Source organism: Symphalangus syndactylus, chromosome 6, assembly GCF_028878055.3.
Source record: "Symphalangus syndactylus isolate Jambi chromosome 6, NHGRI_mSymSyn1-v2.1_pri, whole genome shotgun sequence".
NCBI lineage: Eukaryota > Metazoa > Chordata > Mammalia > Primates > Hylobatidae > Symphalangus > Symphalangus syndactylus.
The window spans coordinates 54,282,935-54,302,315 of NC_072428.2; the positions used below are offsets into that span (position 1 = coordinate 54,282,935).

At 46.3% G+C, this 19,381-nt stretch overlaps 1 protein-coding gene across 3 annotated transcripts in view; it reads right to left on the reverse strand.

Annotated features, from left to right (window-relative positions):
- RAB6A (RAB6A, member RAS oncogene family) overlaps window positions 1–8,044 on the reverse strand; it is a 94,107-nt gene extending 86,063 nt beyond the window's left edge. The window contains exon 1 of one of the 3 annotated variants that reach the window (XM_055282921.2): window positions 7,428–8,044. In XM_055282921.2, the coding sequence (XP_055138896.1) occupies window positions 7,428–7,497 (70 nt within the window). In that variant the 5' untranslated portion in view covers window positions 7,498–8,044. The remainder of the gene's footprint in view (window positions 1–7,427) is intronic. The other 2 variants (XM_055282920.2, XM_055282922.2) reach the window with 2 other exon arrangements.
- Between the last annotated feature and the right edge of the window lie 11,337 nt (window positions 8,045–19,381).

Genomic DNA, 19,381 nt, shown 5'->3' on the forward strand with positions numbered 1-19,381 from the left:
CAGGCTAGTCTCCAACTCCAGACCTCGCCAGGTGCGGTGGCTCATGCCTGTAATCCCAGCACTTTGGGAGGCCGAGGCAGGCGGATCATGAGGTCAGGAGATCGAGACCATCCTGGCTAACACGGTGAAACCCCGTCTCTACTAAAAGTACAAAAAATTAGCCGGGCATGGTGGTGGGCACCTGTAGTCCCAGCTACTCGGGAGGCTGAGGCAGGAGAATGGCGTGAACCCGGGAGGCGGAGCTTGCAGTGAGCCAAGATTGCACCACTGCACTCCAGCCTGGGCGACTGAGCGAGACTCCGTCTCAAAAAAAAAAAACAAAAAAACCCAGACCTCAAGTGATCTGCCCACCTAGGCCTCCCAAAGTGCTGGGATTACAGGCGTGAGCCACCACGCCCAGCCTTAGCTCTACTTTTAAAAGCAGCTGCACTCATCAGGCTATATTGTATTAGGTATTGTGTATTTCTTCCCTGATAAAATGTAAATTCCTTAAAAATAAGCACTACCAAACCACCTGACACTGTAGCAATTTTCAATAAACATTTGTTAAACACTTTCTGAGCACTTCTCATGTGCCCAGCACTCTTCTAAATGTTTTGCATTATTTGACTAGTTTAAATGTCACAATAACTCTATGATAGGTCTATTATCTTTATGTTATAGATAAGGAAAAGTGGGGCATAAAGACATGTTGAGTAATCTGCCAAAGGTCAGTAGCCATTGCTAAAATATGAAACCTAGACTCTTACTCTCCATCTCTACCAGTCCTCTAGTGCTCTAAATCATTAACTGTATGTACCATTTAGTTTTAAGGCTTCAGAACAAGATATGAAAACCTGGCAACATTATAACAGGAGATACAATTGACTTGATATTACCTAACCCAGCAGTTTACAAAGAGTGGTCCACTGACCCCTTAGGATCTCCCAAGACCCTTGGGGAGGTCCACAAACTCCTGGATGTCAAAACCATTTTCATAAGATTAAGATGTTATTTGAATTTTTCACTCTTACTCTCTTGAAATGTATTGTGGAGTTTCCCAGTGCCTATATGATGTGTAATATTACAGGATTGAATGCATAAGCAGCTATGCAAATCCGATTGTCCTCTATTAAGTCAGACATTAAAGAGATTTGCAAATATGTAAAACAATGTCACTCTCACTAAATACGTTTGGAAAATAGTTCTTTTTCATTTCAGAAATGATGTTAACATGAAGGCTGGGCACCGTGGCTCATGCCTGTAATCCCAGCACTTCGGGAGACCAAGGCAAGCAGGTCACTTGAGGCCAGGAGTTTGAGACCAGCTTGGCCAATATAGCAAAATCCTGTCTCTACTAAAAAGTCAAAAAATTAGCCAGGCATGGTGGCGTGTGCCTGTGGTCCCAGCTACTCAGGAGGCTGAGGCATGAGAATCACAAACCCCGGAGGCACTCACTCCAACCTGGGCGACAGAGGGACGCAGTCAAAAAACAAAAAAAAGGTATTAACATGCAATGGGCTTATTATTATTATTATTATTATTATTATTATTATTATTATTATTTGAGACAGAGTTTTGCTCTTGTTGCCCAGGCTGGAGTGCGATGGCGTGATCTTGGCTCACTGCAACCTCCGCCTCCCGGGTTCAAGCGATTCTCCTGCCTCAGCCTCCTGAGTAGCTGGGACTACCACTGGGACCGTCCACCACCATGCCAGGCTAACTTCTTTGTATTTTTAGTAGAGACAGGGTTTCACCATATTGGCCAGGTTGGTCTCAAACTTCTGGCCTCAAGTGATCCACCCGTCTTGGCCTCTCAAAATGCTGGGATTACAAGCATGAGCCACCACGCTCGGCCCTATTATTTTTTAACATATTAAATATTTTGAAATTTTCTTTTTCAGTACAGTAAATGTTGATATATTTATTCATTTGAGACGGAGCCTCACTCTGTTGCCCAGGCTGGAGCACAGTGGCACGATCTTGGCTCACTGCAACCTCCACCTCCCGAGTTCAAGCAATTCTCCTGCCTCAACCTCCCGAAGAGCTGGGACTACAGGCACGCACCACCATGCCTGGCTAATTTTGTATTTTTAGTAGAAATGGGGTTTCACCATGTTGCCCAGGCTGGTCTCAAACCCCTGACCTCAGGTGATCCACCCACTTCGGCCTTCCAAAGTGCTGGGATTACAGGCGTAAGCCACCATGCCCGGCCTAAATGTTGATATAAACTACATAATCGAAAGCCAGGCACAGTGGCATGTGACTATAGTCCCAGCTACTATGGAGGCTGAGGCAGGAGGAGAGCTTGAGACAAGGCTGCAGTTGGCCATGATAGCCCCTGTGAACAGTCACTGCATCCAAGAAGCAGGAAGGAAAGAGGAAGAGGAAAGGAGGAAGGAAGGGGGAGGTGGAAAGGGGGAAGGAAGGGAGAAGGGGGAAGGAAGAGAAAGAAGAGGAGGAGGAGGAAGAAGAACAAGAGGAAGAGGAGAAGGAAGAGGTGGAGGAGAAAGAAGAGGAGGAGGAGGAGGAATAACAATAACAACTACATTAACAGAGCTCTTCAGGATCCTCAAAAATTTGTAAGAGCAGAAAGAGGTCTTGGGGAAAAAAAGTTTAAAAACCACTGATCTAGCCAATATAAAATGTTCAGTACTGGCCAGGCGTGGTGGCTCACACCTGTAATCCCAGCACTCTGGGAGGCTGAGGCCAGAGGATCTCGCCAGCTCAAAAGTTTGAGACCAGCCTGGGCAACATGGTAAAACCCCATCTCTACAAAAAAATACAAAAATTAGCCAGGCGTGGTGGTGCATGCCTGTTGTCCCAGCTACTTGGGAGGCTGAGGTGGGAGGATCACTTGAGCCTGGGAGGTGGAGGGTGCAGTGAGCTAAGATCACACTACTGCACTCCAGCCTGAGTGACAGAGGTAGACCCTGTCTCAAAAGAAAAACAACTGGTCAGTACTGCTAGTCTCTGACAATAAGACATTTTTTCCTTACCTAACATATTGCAATTTGATCAGCATTGATGGAAAAAAAGAAAAAGCAATATAAAGTGAAAAAAACAGTAGTAGGCTGAGTATGCGCTTCTCTCTGCCATTACATCTCCTAATTTATAATTGGTAACATGTATATACAGTAAAATCTTCTACTGTAAACCACTGAGTGACATTACTAAAACTGCCTCTGCATCTCAAGACAATAGCCAGAGGTAGTAACAAAACTGACTCCTCAAGGAAACTTCCAATTGTGTATTTCAACATTCCTTTATTTATTTATTTAGAGACGAAGTCTCGCTCTGAGGCCCAGGCTGGAGTGCAATGGGGCGATCTCAGTTCACTGCAACCTCCACCTCCTGGGTTGAGCAATTCTCCTGCCTCAGCCTCCTGAGTAGCTGGGATTACAGGCACACGCCACCACGCCCAGCTAGTTTTTGTATTTTTAGTAGAGATGGGATTTCGCCATGTTGGCCAGGCTAGTCTCGAACTCCTGACCTCAGGTGATTTGCCTGCCTCGGCCTCCTAAAGTGCTGGGATTATAGGCGTGAGCCACCACACCCAGCCAAACGTTCCTTTATTAAACTGTAAGAATTTATCCAAGGTTAAGATTGATGTCATTAACTCAATCTGCTTCATGTACTGACACAATACATTTTCATTATAGAGCATAGTATCTTAAATATACATACATACATATATATATATATATATTTTTTTTTTTTTTCTTGAGACGGAGTCTCACTCTGTCGCCCAGGCTGGAGTGCAATGGCATGATCTCGGCTCACTGCACCCTCTGCCTCTCAGGTTCAAGCGATTCTCCTGCCTCAGCCTCCTGAGTAGCTGGGATTACAGGCCCCCACCCGCCATCATACCTGGATAATTTTTGTATTTTTGTAGAGACCGGGCCATGGGGCGGGGGGGCCTGGGACTCCACCATGTTAGCCAGGCTGGTCTTGAACTGCTGACCTCAGATGATCCACCTATCTCAGCCTCCCAAAGTGCTGGGATTACAGGCATGAACCACCGTGCCCAGCCTAGTATCTTAAAATTTTTGATAAGCCAAATAAAACCTAATTTCAAATCAGTTCCATGAGCACATGAGCACATGATTGGTATAATCTGAATACTTTTCATTGTTATATTAATAGCAAATAATTTAACAACAACTTTAACAAAGGAAGACTAATTTTGCTCAACTCAAAAAAAAAAAAGTACAAAATTCAGGTCAGTCCTATTTTTTGAATGAAATGGTTGGGCCTCTAAACGATTGGTTTCTCTACCCCCCCCCGCTTAAGTATCTGATATATTCCTGTATACAATCAAACGATGTAAGTTTTAAGTGTTATTGTTAAACTATCAATTGCATAAGGAAAAAATGTGAACTTCACCATGTCAAAGAGTGTAATATAAGCTACTAGCTTTCGTTACTATTAGATTCAGCCATCGTTCATTCACCCAACATGTCTGAGCAGCTACTATGAGCCTGGCTCTATGCTAGGCAATGGAGATACACTGAACAAAAAAGAATAGTTTTTATCTTCATGGGAGTTGCATTCTTCTGTGGGAAATAAAAACAAACACACAAAAAATAAGATAATTGTAAATGTGGTAAATGCTATTAAGAAAAAACAAGGCTTGGGCCGGGCGCGGTGGCTCACGCTTGTAATCCCAGCACTTTGGGAGGCCGAGGCGGGCGGATCACGAGGTCAGGAGATCGAGACCACGGTGAAACCCCGTCTCTACTAAAAATACAAAAAATTAGCCGGGCGTGGTGGCGGGCGCCTGTAGTCCCAGCTACTCGGAGAGGCTGAGGCAGGAGAATGGCGTGAACCCGGGAGGCGGAGCTTGCAGTGAGCCGAGATCGCGCCACTGCACTCCAGCCTGGGCGACAGAGCAAGACTCCGTCTCAAAAAAAAAAAAAAAAAAAAAAAAAGAAAAAACAAGGCTTTGCCATAGATGACAGTCTTTGAAAGCTGAATTGTGGAATTCTAATAGACCTAAAAATAAATAATTCATGAAGAGTTACATCAAAACGACATGGAGTCTACAGACCTCTACTAACGCATAAGAAAACTATAGACACTGACCATGAAAACAGAGATCAATCTTTCATTGTCAAAGCTAATGAATGGCATTACTTGACAATACAGTAACCTCAAAAGATAATTAACTTCACATCCTGAATTGAATGCTGAAACAGAAAAAGGACATTAGGTTAAAACTAAAAACCTAAATAAACTATGGACTTAATAATAACATCAATATTAGTTCATTAATTGTAACAAATGTGCCATACTAATGCAAGATGTTGGTAACAGGGGAAACTAGATGTGTGGGTATATGGGAACTCTGCACTATCTTTTCAATTTTTCTGTAAGTCTAAAACTGTTCTAAAAAATGAAGTCTATTAAAAAAAATCTAACCAGGCTTCAGTAATGGAGGGGGGAGGTAGTAGAGGCTTAAACAAGGTGCGAAATTAGAAGCCATAAAAGTCTCCATTATGCATTAGAACACATACAAATACTCAAGAAATTCAAAGGAAACCTGAAGATACTTAGGAAGTTAAGCACTCCATTCATGCTAAAGTCTTTTAAGGCAGGGAGATGAATAGGTTTTTTCATGCAAACTAAATAGCTGTGCATCACAACATAAGGAAGGCAATAATATCCTTAGAATGCACAATAAGCACTTTGGATCCTTTTTATCAATAATAACCAATAAACTATATTTTATGTTTGGGAACTATCCTGATATTGACATATAAAAGCTGGACTAGAATCAACTCCATAGGTTCTACCAAGTTACTCACCTAAAGACACAAGTTTATACTTACTTCCCGAAAATATATAAGCAAAAAGGAGCGAGACTGTATTTTTCCCCCCAAAAGGGAGGAGGGGAAGATAATCTACATATGAAAGGAGAAAAATGATTTCCCAGTTCTAACTGGAGGCAATGTTGCAAGAGTATTAACCTCTGTGATGGCATACAAATTAGTATAAATAGTTCAAAGTAGTAATAAAAGCTATGAATTTATATCACTTACATGCCTTCCAGTCAAAACAAATAACTAATGTTTTCTATAACCTCACCTAAAACACCTAGTAGGTACTCAATGTTTGATGACTCAGAACTAATCTCTCAATGTTTGAATTTTAAAGATGGTCATGCAAAGTATGAGAAAAACAAAGGAGGGTAATCATCTCTGAATTGTCGAGTGTCAAGTTTGTATAATACAGCATAAAACTGGAATTACTACAATCGTAGAAACAACCATCACAAAATTAGGATCTAGTATCTAATACAAAAGTACAGTGACAGCAGAACCTGACCAGGTAAATGACATAACAATTTCACTCATCAGATAGTACAGAATATTAAGCATAAAAGATTTAGCCCAAATGGTATCTAAATCTAATTTAGGTAACTAGATGATGAGTCTATTCCTACTCTACTACATTTTCCAAAGGAAATCCGACAAAACAAAGATGTTTGTTATTCCAAGCCTTCTCTCACATGAATCCTCAATATATCATCGGAAAATACTCGAGAAGATATGAATAATTAACATTTCCCCAGTAATTCCCTTTTGTACCACCATGAGACTCAGACGCTGCTTCATATTGAAAAGAGAAAAAGGGGAGGTGAGATGAGAAAAATTCCAAGTAAAATGATCATGACATAGCATCTGGCAGAGATTGAAAAATCATCAACATTGCCAAAAGAATTGTCAGTGATGAAAGTCCAGAGAACAAAATGAGGTTTTCCGACAAGCCACAGCCCCATCTAACCTAAGGGGCAAAAATCTCCACTGCCTACGCTACCCCTTTCACCCCCAACCACCCCACGCTCAAGTCGTCTCCAATTCAGATGTTTCTTCTATGGCCCAGACTAGTTTCCCACCCAGATGAAAGCCATTTAATAATTTTTTCTACGACCACCCCTTCCCACCTTCCACGACATCAGCACTTCTCAGGGCCAAGCCTCTGGGGAAAACAACGCCCAGATCCCACCCTCCTTGGCCAAGGTTGAAGAGGGCCCGCTCTCGGGAGTGGGGCTTCCCTGAGTGGGCCTCACAGAGCTGAGGAACTGGGAAAAGAGCAAGGAATAAGGGTGGGGCTCAAGAAAGGGGGCCGGGGTAGGGGCAATGACCGAGACCGGAGGAAGAAAGGGATGGACAAGAGGCTGGGCGGGGTGAAGGCTGGGGAGGGAGGGGAGATGGCCGGACTGCGGGGAACGGAGCCGGCCAGTCGAGGATTGAAGAACCCGGGGAACAGGGTAAAAACTCGGCCGACAGATCCAGGCGGAGAACCAGTGGCATCGGGAAGGGCTGCGGTGGCAACGAGCGCGGACGCGAGGTGGGCAAGGAGCCTCCGCGGACGGAAGGGCCGCACCGGGGGCGGTGCGGGGACGCTGCGGCCAGCTGCCAGGAGTAGGGGAGCCACGCACTCACCGCTTTGCTCCCCCAGGAATACCAGCTTGAATTTCCTCAGCGGATTCCCGAAGTCTCCGCCCGCGGACATGGTGGAACTAGAGGAGCTGCCGCCGCCTCAGCCCAGAGACCTCCCGGACCGATGCTGCTCCAGCCGGCTGACGAAAAAGGCGAGCGGAAGGGCGGGCACCGAGCTCTCTCGGCCCCTGCAAGGCCCGGTGGAGGAGCCTGGCTGGAGGGCAGCAGGACTCTCCACAGACTGGCAGCCGCCGCCGCCGCCGCCTCCCGGCAGAGTAGCCTAGCACCGAGCGAGGCCCGCGGCTGGGAAGGGAAGGAGGGCGGTGTCGGCAGGAGCCAGGGGTGTCCTTTGGATTCCCAAAGCTAGGGCCGTTCCCTCCTTCCGCACTCGGCTCCCAGACCCGGGGTAGAGAAGCTGAGGGTGGCGGAGCCGGAACCGCAGGCGTATCTGGGACCTCTCACGCGCAGCGCCTCAGCTTGCACAGCTGCCGCCGCCGCAGCCCAACCTGCTGAGTGCGCGAGCCTCTGGCGCGGCGCGGGGCGAGCCCGGGCGCGAGCCTGCGGCTCCGCCGGCCGCTGGCGTGCGTGCATGCGTGCGTGCGTGCGCGCCACCGCCATCGCCTTTGCCATCGCCTTCCTGGTTTGGACAGCTCTACCGGCTCCTCCCGCACGGCGGCGACGGGGCAGGTTAGATTTCCACTGGCGTCAAAAGAAACCAGGAGGAGGCGGGGCAAGCCAGGGATAAGTTAGTGGGAAGCTGGAGCCCTTACGTCACTTACATAATGAGCCAATCGGAAGGGGCTGAGGGCGAGCCCGCACGCGAGTGAGGTGGCAGCGTGAGAGCGCGCGCAGCCCTCGAGCAGTGGAAAGCGGAGCACTGTGGCGGCCATACGAAGTGTGGCGCTTCTCAGCCTGAGGGGAGGGGAAGGGAAGGAAAGAAAGGGGAGGGGGAGAAGGGTGGGGCGGAGGCGGGGCCGGGACAAAGGTGGAATATGATCCCCCAAAAAGTGTGGGTGGGGTCCTATAGCCTTAAAATTTGTAATAGGAGCCTCTTTCCTGAGCCCTCAGCGGTGCCTCACAGTCCTCAGGTCCGTTCTTCACTAGTGCACACACCCCACCTTCTGCAGCCTCTCATCATAATTCCTCACAGTCATCTTACTAAATAACATTCTCTTCCATTGCTCCCAGGAATTTTATAACTGTCAGACTCATGGCCTCCCAATTTTGCAGATGAGGAAACTGAAGCCTAGAGGGAGTAAATGACTTGCAAAATCCATAAAGCGGGCTGGGCGCGGTGGGCCACGGCTGTAATCCCAGCACTTTGGGAGGCAGAGGCGAGTGGATCACGAGGTCAAGAGATCCAGACCATCCTGGCCAACATGGTGAAACCCTGTCTCTACTAAAAATGCAAAAATTAGCTGGGCTTGGTGGCGCGTGCCTGTAGTCCCAGCTACTCGGGAGGCTGAAGCAGGAGAATCGCTTGAACCCGGGAGGCGGAGGCTGCAGTGAGCCGAGATCACACCACTGCACTCCAGCCTGGCGACAGAGCGAGACTCCATCTCAACAACAACAACAACAACAAAAAGCTGGGCGTGGTGGCTCATCCCTGTAATCCCAGCACTTTGGAAGGCTGAGTTGGGTGGATCACCTGACGTCAGAAGTTTCCGACCAGCCTTGGCCAACATGATGAAACCCCATCTCTACTAAAAATACAAAAAATTAACGTGGTGTGGTGGCGGGTGCCTGTAATCCCAGCTACTTGGGAGGCTGAGGCCGGAGAATCGCTTGAACCCGGGAGGCTGAGGTTGCAGTGAGCCAAGGTCACACCATTGCATTCCAGTCTGGGCAACAAGAGCGAGACTCTGTCTCAAAAAACAAACAAACAAACAAAAAATCCATAAAGCGGCTGGGCGTGGTGGCTCACGTCTGTAATCCCAGCACTTTGGGAGGCCGAGGCGGTAGAATGGCTTGAGCCCAGGAGTTCGAGCTAGGCTGGGCAACAAAGCAAGACACTATCTCTACAAAAAATAAAATAATTAGCCGAATGTCGTGGTGTGCTCCTGTAGTTCCAGCTACTCAGGAGCCTGAAGCAGAAGGATTGCTTGAGTACAGGAGTTGGAGGCTGAAGTATGGCACCACTGCACTGAAATCTGGGCGACAGAACAAGTCCCTGTCTTAAAAAAAAAAAAAAACACACACACACAAAAAAAAACAAAAAAAACTTTTCTTTTTTTTTTTTTTTTTGAGACGGAGTCTTGCTCTGTCGCCCAGGCTGGAGTGCAGTGGCGCGATCTCGGCTCACTGCAAGCTCCGCCTCCCGGGTTCACGCCATTCTCCTGCCTCAGCCTCCCGAGTAGCTGGGACTACAGGCGCCCGCCAACACGCCTGGCTAATTTTTTTGTATTTTTAGTAGAGACGGGGTTTCACCGTGTTAGCCAGGATGGTCTCGATCTCCTGACCTCGTGATCCGCCCGCCTCGGCCTCCCAAAGTGCTGGGATTACAGGCTTGAGCCACCGCGCCCGGCCTCAAAAAAAAACTTTTCTAAGTGAATAATAAAAAATGTCGCCGGGCGCGGTGGCTCACGCTTGTAATCCCAGCACTTTGGGAGGCCGAGGCGGGCGGATCACGAGGTCAGGAGATCGAGACCACGGTGAAACCCCGTCTCTACTAAAACTACAAAAAATTAGCCGGGCGTGGTGGCGGGCGCCTGTAGTCCCAGCTACTCGGAGAGGCTGAGACGGGAGAATGGCGTGAACCCGGGAGGCGGAGCTTGCAGTGAGCCGAGACTGCGCCACTGCACTCCAGCCTGGGCGACAGAGCGAGACTCCGTCTCAAAAAAAAAAAAAAAAAAAATGTCCTTACATTTGTGTATAGTATCTTATATCATTCACAAAAACATTTATGTACATTTTCTCATTATTGGGGAGTTATTTGCTTAGCTATAGAAATGACAGGATCGAAAAAGTGCCTTCTCAGGCCCAGGGATGAATTGCTGACCTAGAATAAATTACAGGGAAGAACCACAGTTCTTAAAATATCATCTATTCTGGCCTATCAAGACAACAGCTATATCCTCAAACCATCTCTATCAAAATTTACTCCCTTCTGGTTCCTCCCCCAGTCATGTGCGGGTAGAACATGCATCTAAAATAAAATGGTAAAAACCTGGCTTGTAGCATGGACATTTGATTTTACAAGTATTTTGTCAGGTCTAATAGGGTCCTCTCCACATTAATCCAGAACCCTGGCATATACAAAGAGCAGCTTAAACCAAGAAACTTAAAAGATTATGCAAACAAAAGTGAGTAGCTATTTTCTTTCTGATGGGTACCAAGTTTTCATTATGCTTCCTGAAATAGACTTTAAAGTAACATCTGAGGATTGGAACTATAATTACTTTGTACTTCCTACAGAACTTTATGAATCAGTCCTGCCTGCTGCTTTGGTCTCTGTAGTCACCTAGACAAGTGGTACTATTCCCTGTCATTTTGAAGGCCTTATGGTCTAGTCCACCTCTTACCTAAAATGTTTTGTTTTAAGCTTTCATTTTGCATTGACACATACACAGCCTCATTATCCTCTGAAGCTGCCTTCATATTTACCAAGTACTCTGTGTAAGTTTTGTCTTCAGAGACTTTATGGCCTAAACATTGCATATTAAGTGCTGTAGGCTATAGCACACAGAAAATTACTCAGGAGAAAGAGAAATTAAAGAGGCCCTTTTCAAGAGTATTTTCACCTTCATGATTTCCTACACTCACTTCTCTTTACCGCAAACACTCTTCCCCTCCCTTCCCCACTCTTGCCCAATTCCTACTCATCCTTCAGTTAAAGAAATTGTCTTTTTTTTTTCTTTTAAATCACTTACCACTTAAAGAAGTTGTCTTTATCCATTCAGGCTGCTGTAACAGAATACCATGACTGGGTGGCTTAAACAACAAATGTTTATTTCTCACAGCTAGAGACTGGAAAGTCCAAGAGCAAGGTACCAGAAGATACGGTGTCTGGTGAAGGCCCACTTCCTGGTTCATAGACAACCATCTTCTCACTGTGCCCTCACATGGCAGAAAGAGAGCAAGAAAGCTCTCTGGGCTCCCTCTTACAAGGGAACTAATCCCATTTATGAGCACTCCACTCTCATGACCTAATCACCTCCCTAAAGTCCCACCTACTACTGCCATCACATTGGGGACTATAGTTTCAACACATGAATTTTGGGGAGACACAAACATTCAGTCTACTGCACAAGTCTTGCTCCCATCTGCTCCCATCCCCACTAACAGTATAAGTACTTTTGCCTGTCCTATTGTACCCTATTCTTTTCTTTTTTTTTTTTTTTTTTTTTTTGAGATAGAGTCTGGCTCTGTTGCCCAGGCTGGAGTGCAGTGGCGCAATCTCGGCTCACTGCAAGCTCCGCCTCCTGGGTTCACGCCATTCTCCTGCCTCAGCCTCTCCGAGTAACTGGGACTACAGGCGCCCGCCACCACGCCCAGCTAATTTTTGTATTTTCAGTAGAGACGGGGTTTCACCGTGGTCTCAATCTCCTGACCTCGTGATCCACCCGCCTCGGCCTCCCAAAGTGCTGGGATTACAAGCATGAGCCACCGCACCCGGCTGTACCCTATTCTTAATTGTTGCTCATTGTCAGTGTTCCCTACTTGACTGTAACCTCCATGAGGTCAGATCTCATCCTGTATCCCCAGTGCTTGATGAGTGCTTACTACATAGTAAGCATGCAGCAGATGTTTGCTGACAAAATGAAATAAAAGAGGAATTATTTTTCACTATCTTCAAAGGATGAATGGGATTTAGGCATGCAGAGAAGGAAGATTAAGAGCATTTTGGAGAAAGAGAACATTACCCAAAAATATGTCATGTAATTTCATACTTCTTTCCTAAACCATTACTTATGAAAAAGATGCTGAGAACAGATCTTGTAACTAAAACCTAGGAACAATGGGAGAGGACAGGCTTCACAGCTCCAAATTCAAAGTACCTAAAGCAGCTTTCATTATCAATTTAAAGGTGATATCTAAATTGAAGGCCAGGAGTATGTAGGGAATCTATCACACAGAAATTGTAATAAAATTATAGTTTATCTTCTGCCCTGAGAGACACAAAGCTTCTTGCAGGAGGATTGAATTTTTTTTGTTTTTTTGAGACAGTTTTGCTCTTGTTGCCCGGGCTGGAGTGCAATGCCACGATCTCGGCTCACCACAACCTCCGCCTCTCGGGTTCAAACAATTCTCCTACCTCAGCCTCCTGAGTAGCTAAGATTACAGGCGTGTGCCATCACGCCCAGCTAATTTTGTATTTTTACTAGAGATGGGATTTCTCCATGTTGGTCAGGCTAGTCTCGAACTCCTGACCTCAGATGATCCGCCCACCTTGCTCTCCCAAAGTGCTGGGACTACAGGTGTGAGCCACTGCGCTCGGCTGAAATTTCTTTTTTTCCTTTTTGGAGACAGAGTCTTTTTTTTTTTTTTTTTTTTTTTTGAGACGGAGTCTTGCTCTGTGCCCCAGGCTGGAGTGCAGTGGCGCGATCTCGGCTCACTGCAAGCTCCGCCTCCCGGGTTCACGCCATTCTCCTGCCTCAGCCTCCCGAGTAGCTGGGACTACAGGTGCCCGCCAACACACCCGGCTAATTTTTTGTATTTTTAGTAGAGACGGGGTTTCACCGTGTTAGCCAGGATGGTCTCGATCTCCTGACCTCGTGATCCGCCCGCCTCGGCCTCCCAAAGTGCTGGGATTACAGGCTTGAGCCACCGCGCCCGGCCTGAGACAGAGTCTTACTCTGTCCAGGCTGGAGTGCAGTGGCCGATCTCGGCTCACTGCAACCTCCACTTGCTGGGTATTAGCGATTCTCCTGCCTCAGCCTCCTGAGTAGCTGAGATTACAGAAGTGTGCCACCACGTCCAGCTAATTTTTGTATTTTCAGTAGAGACGGGGTTTCACCATGTTGGCCAGGCTAGTCTCAAACTCCTGATCTCAAGTGATCCGCCTGCCTTGGCCTTCCAAAGTGCTGAGATTACAGGCGTGAGCCACTGCGCCCAGTCAATTTCACCTTATTCTTAGTGACAGACACTAGTGGTTGCATATCCAGCAATGCACACATAACACACACAAATACTTCCACCATATGTACTAGAAATGACAGATGTGTTTCCAGCCTCCCTTCAGCTAAGGTATAGGCACATGAGTCCATCTGAGCCAGTAGGAGATGAAGGAAATGTGCTAGAGGCTTTTTTTATTCTAAGAGAAGAAGAAATCTAGAGAGACATATTTTCTTCCTTGATGAAAAGGAATAAATTAGAAAAAACTGCCATTTTTCTGCCATTGATGTAGCTGTGTAAGGACATGATATTTAGAGCTAAGATCGCTCTTCTGAACATTGGTACCAACCCTGGAACTGGCCTTCTTCTGGATTTCTTTTTAGTAACATAATAAATGTCTTTATATTTAATAATGCTTTTGTATGTCTTTATATTTCTTTGTTATTGTTACTTGCAGCTCACATTCTCATATTTAGATCCCTTAAAACATCTTGCATAGTTCCTTGAATATTAGGCACTCAATATTGTATGTGTATATATAAAGTAGTAGTTACTACACTGGAACCGCCTTTTACTGTTTACTACTCTCTAAAAAGGGATTTATTACTGTTGGAGAGGCAGGAAATCAATAGAAGGAGAAAAACTGTCCAGGTAAAAGGACTGAAATCATATTGCTCACATTTGAAATAAATAATAGCTCTGGCAGGAATTCAAATTCCATCAAATGCAAAGCCCTTCTAACCCACACTGCAGGTTATTATAATCATTGCTACTAAAAATAATAGTGGGTCAATATACAAAGCATAAAAATGACAAATGCTCAGTAATTCAAGGTGACCAATTAAATGAGTACAATTAACACAAGGTATGTTGAAGTAAGTCTCATTTTCAAAAGAGCACAAAAAGTAAAGGGGGAGAGGAGTCACGTTAAAACCTGTTTTCCAAATACTTTGACCTATAAGGACATGCCATTGGAGAATAAAGATTACTCAGTCAAAGTGGAGAAGGTGGTAGAACTTAAATGGAATGGCCCTTCTTGTAATTATAGCCAATTAATAGCTAAGTCAGAAGATATTTTTGCTACAGATTGATCTACAGAATCTATTTTTGCTAATTCCATTTTGTTCTGTTCATGTGAATCATGGTCCCCGTTATGAATAATGTGATTTCTCAAAGCCTTGTAAGTGAGGTGTTACTTCCAGGCTTTGAAATTGCAGTGGGGGAAGAACTTGCTTCTTTTTATGCTAGTCCAGAATGTATAAAATCTGACACATTGCTGGAGCTCTCCTCTCCCCACACTCTATCCCCCACAAATAATAAAGTCTCCTCTAAGATGTACAAGAGAATGAATCACTCCACCTGCTACTAAGTGATAATCACTCTCAGAGTAGAAGAGAACAACTGCCTCTACTGCTGTTTATATAAAGAACAGAGCATCTTAGGACAGAAAAGTGAGACCAACACTGTTTGCACTGAAATACCAACAGACTGCACAGCCAAATTGTAACTTGCCAAAGAAGCCAAGAGAAACTATCTTTCTGTGAATATTTCTTTTTTTTTTTTTTTTGTATTTTTAGTACAGACGGGGTTTTACCGTGGTCTCGATCTCCTGACCTCACGATCCGCCCGCCTTGGCCTCCCAAAGTGCTGGGATTACAAGCGTGAGCCACCGCGCCCGGCCTCTGTGAATATTTCTTCAGCTTTTCAATTAACACAAAGTAACTAGCACTTTATTTTATATAAAATCAAAAGATATCAAAATAATTATAGAAGTTGTAGCTCAAACTATCAAATCAGATAATAAGCCCCAACATCACAGGAAAAATGAACAAACTACCAGTTTTAGGAAGATAAAGATGTTCTGTCTTCTCTCTCTGAAACCATTCCAAAACGAGAATAAAGAAATTAAAATGCAAACTCTGGGTTTGACATCTGTAACCCAGAGCCATAATATTTTAAGATGGGAGACGAAGATAGAGCAATGGTAACTGACTAAACAGAACATATAAAGTGCTTACCAAAGGATGAAGTAACAAGAAGCAAGCCAATCAGCTAAGCAGAACTGCAGAAATTCTGCTCAAGAATGTGAAATACCAGGTACCATATAAGGTAGGGGTAAAACAAGGACAAAAACAAGGGAATTGTATCAAGGACTGTATGAACAGCATTTTAAACCCATCCCTTTCTACGGGATACGTCTTGTATTCTACGAATACAAGAAGCTCTCAGCAGCTGGGCGCAGTGGCTCACACCTATAACCCCAGCGCTTTGGGAGGCCGAAGCAGGGTGGATTGCCTGAGGTCGGGAGTTCGAGACCAGCATGGCCAACATGGTGAAACCCATACTAAAAATACAAAAATTAGCCGGGCATGGTGCCAGGCACCTGTAATCCCACCTCCTCGGGAAATTAAGGCAGGAGAATCGCTTGAACCTGGGAAGCGGAGGTTGCGGCGAGCCGAGATCGTGCCATTGCACTCCAGCCTGGACAACAGAGACTCCGTCTCAAAAAAAAAAAAAAAAAAAAAAAAAAAGAAGTTCTAGGCTCAGTTAACCAGGCATAGTAAAGTACCAAGTACCAGGGTGAGGTGCTGCCAAAAGACAGGGGAATTGATAAACAACCATCTCTTCCCAAGCATCTTCCATAACAATGGCAGGCAGTCTCACATGCCTAAAAAAGAGACTGAGTTTTGCCCCTGTTGCTCAGGCTGGAGTGTGGAGTGCGATGGCGCGATCTCGGCTCACTGCAACCTCCACCTCCCGGGTTCAAGCAATTCTCCTGCCTCAGCCTCCCGAGTAGCTGGGACAGTCGCATGGCACCATGCCCAGCTAATTTTTTTGTATTTTTAGTAGACACGGGGTTTCACTGTGTTAGCCAGGATGGTCTCGATCTCCTGACCTCGTGATCCACCCGCCTCAGCCTCCCAAAGTACTGGGATTACAGGCGTGAGCCACAGGGCCTGGCCCACATTAATTTCTAGACCAGCCTGGGCAACATGATGAAACCTTATCTCTACCAAAAACACAAAAAATTAGCCAGGCATGGTGGTGCGCTTCTGTGATCCCAGCTACTCGGGAGGTTGAGATGGGAGGATTCCTTGAGCCTGGGAAGTGGAGATTTCAGTGAGCCGAGATCATGCCACTGCACTCCAGCCTGGGTGACAGAACAAGACTCTGTCTCAAAAAACAAACAAACAAAAAAACACCAAACCAAACCAAAACAAAACCAATTCGCATTATTTTCATCAATAAAGACAAAAAATTTCCAAATCGCTTTTCATACCAACTGTCTTCCTGGCTTTACCTGACACACTGTTATTGCTGTTGTCCAGATCAGAGATTATCAAGGACAGTGTGCAGTCTTTCCAGAGGAGGCTTGCAAGAACACCTACATCGTAGCTGTAGTCCAATACAGACAACAAAGATTACAACAGGTTTGACATGTGCCCTTTATATATATACTCCACTATCTTTTGATGAGGGAAAAACAAACAAACAAAAAAAACCCCACAGTTTATTTGCTATGTGATCCATTTACTAACATTATCATTTCAGAACCTTTCAGCTGGAAGAAACAGAAAACCCAACTCTAAATAGTTTAAATGGGTGGGCTCTGTGGCTCACATCTGTAATCCCAGCACTTTGGCAGGGCCGAGGCAGGAGGATCACTTGACGTCAGGAGTTAGAGACCAGCCTGGCCAACATGGTGAAACCTCGTTTCTACTAAAAACACAAAAATTAGCCGGGTGTGGTGGTGGGCGCCTATAATCCTAGCTACTAGGGAGGCTGAGGCAGGAGAGTTGCTTGAATCCGGGAGGCGGAGGTTGCAGTGAGCCGAGATCACGCCACTGCACTCCAGCCTGCGTGACAGAGGGAAACTCCATCTTAAAAAAAAAAAAAAAGTTTTTTTTTTTTTTTTTTTTTGAGACGGAGTCTCGCTCTCTCACCCAGGCTGGAGTGCAGTGGCGCGATCTCGGCTCACTGCAAGCTCCGCCTCCCGGGTTCACGCCATTCTCCTGCCTCAGCCTCTCCGAGTAGCTGGGACTACAGGCGCCCGCCACCACGCCCGGCTAGTTTTTTGTATTTTTAGTAGAGACAGGGTTTCACCGTGATCTCGATCTCCTGACCTCGTGATCCGCCCGCCTCGGCCTCCCAAAGTGCTGGGATTACAAGCGTGAGCCACCGTGCCCGGCCTAAAAAAAAAAGTTTAAACAATAGGGCAAATCACATAAAGAAGTCCTGGCCGGTGCAGTGGCTCACGCCTGTAATCCCAGCACTTTGGGAGGCTGGGGTGGGTGGATCACGAGGTCAGGAGTTCAAGACCAGCCTGGCCAATATGGTGAAACCCCCGTCCCTACTAAAAATAACAAAAATTAGCCGGCCGGGCGTGGTGGCGCACGCCTGTAATCCCAGCACTTTGGGAGGCCGAGGCGGGCAGATCACGAAGTGAGGAGATCGAGACCATCCTGGCTAACATGGTGAAACCCCGTCTCTACTAAAAATACAAAAAAAAAAAAAAAAAAGGCCGGGCGCGGTGGCTCACGCTTGTAATCCCAGCACTTTGGGAGGCCGAGGCGGGCGGATCACGAGGTCAGGAGATCGAGACCACGGTGAAACCCCGTCTCTACTAAAAATACAAAAAAATTAGCCGGGCGTGGTGGCGGGCGCCTGTAGTCCCAGCTACTCGGAGAGGCTGAGGCAGGAGAATGGCGTGAACCCAGGAGGCGGAGCTTGCAGTGAGCCGAGATTGTGCCACTGCACTCCAGCCTGGGTGACAGAGCGAGACTCCGTCTCAAAAAAAAAAAAAAAAAAAAAAAAAATTACCCAGGCGTGGTCTCACGCGCCCGTAGTCCAATGTAGTCCCAGCTACTTGGGAGGCTGAGACAGGAGAATAGCGTGAACCTGGGAGGCGGAGCTTGCAGTGAGCAGAGATCGCGCCACTGCACTCCAGCCTGGGCAACAGAGCGAGACTCAGTCTCAAAAAAAAAAATTAATAAATAAGTATAAAATAAAATAAAATTAGCCAGGCGTGGCGGCAGGCGCCTGTAATCCCAGGTACTCAAGAGGCTGAGGCGAAAGAATCGCTTGAACCTGGGAGGCGAAGGTTGCAATGAGCCAAGATCATGCCATTGCACTCTAGCCTGGGCGACAAGAGCAAGACTCCATCTCAAAAAAAAAAAAAGGGAAGTCCGAAGCTTCCAGGACTGGTTAATTCCCTCTCACAGGCCGGGCGCGGTGGCTCACGCTTGTAATCCCAGCACTTTGGGAGGCCGAGGCGGGCGGATCACGAGGTCAGGAGATCGAGACCACGATGAAACCCCGTCTCTACTAAAAATACAAAAAATTAGCCGGGCATGGTGGCGGGCGCCTGTAGTCCCAGCTACTCGGAGAGGCTGAGGCAGGAGAATGGCGTGAACCCAGGAGGCGGAGCTTGCAGTGAGCCGAGATTGCGCCACTGCACTCCAGCCTGGGCGACAGAGCAAGACTCCGTCTCAAAAAAAAAAAAATTCCCTCTCACCCAGCAAAGTCTACAAGAACCAGGTTGTTCTGTCTTTCTGCTCTGCCTTTCTCGGTGTACTGACTTTGCTCTTAGATGCTAGCTTCCCCAATAATCATAAGATTGCTGCTATAGTTCAAGCTGACACATCTATATCCTATAAAGTCCAAGGAAAGGAGATGCCATCTATGTATCTCTGTAAGTAAAAAAAAAAAAAAAAAATTCCCAGAATCCCCCAGCAGACTCCCCGTTACATCTCACTGGCCAGAATTGCTTCATATCGGCCGGGTGCGGTGGCTCACGCTTATAATCCCAGCACTTTGGGAGGCCGAGGCGGGCGGATCACGAGGTCAGGAGATCGAGACCGCGGTGAAACCTCATCTCTACTAAAAAATACAAAAAAATTAGC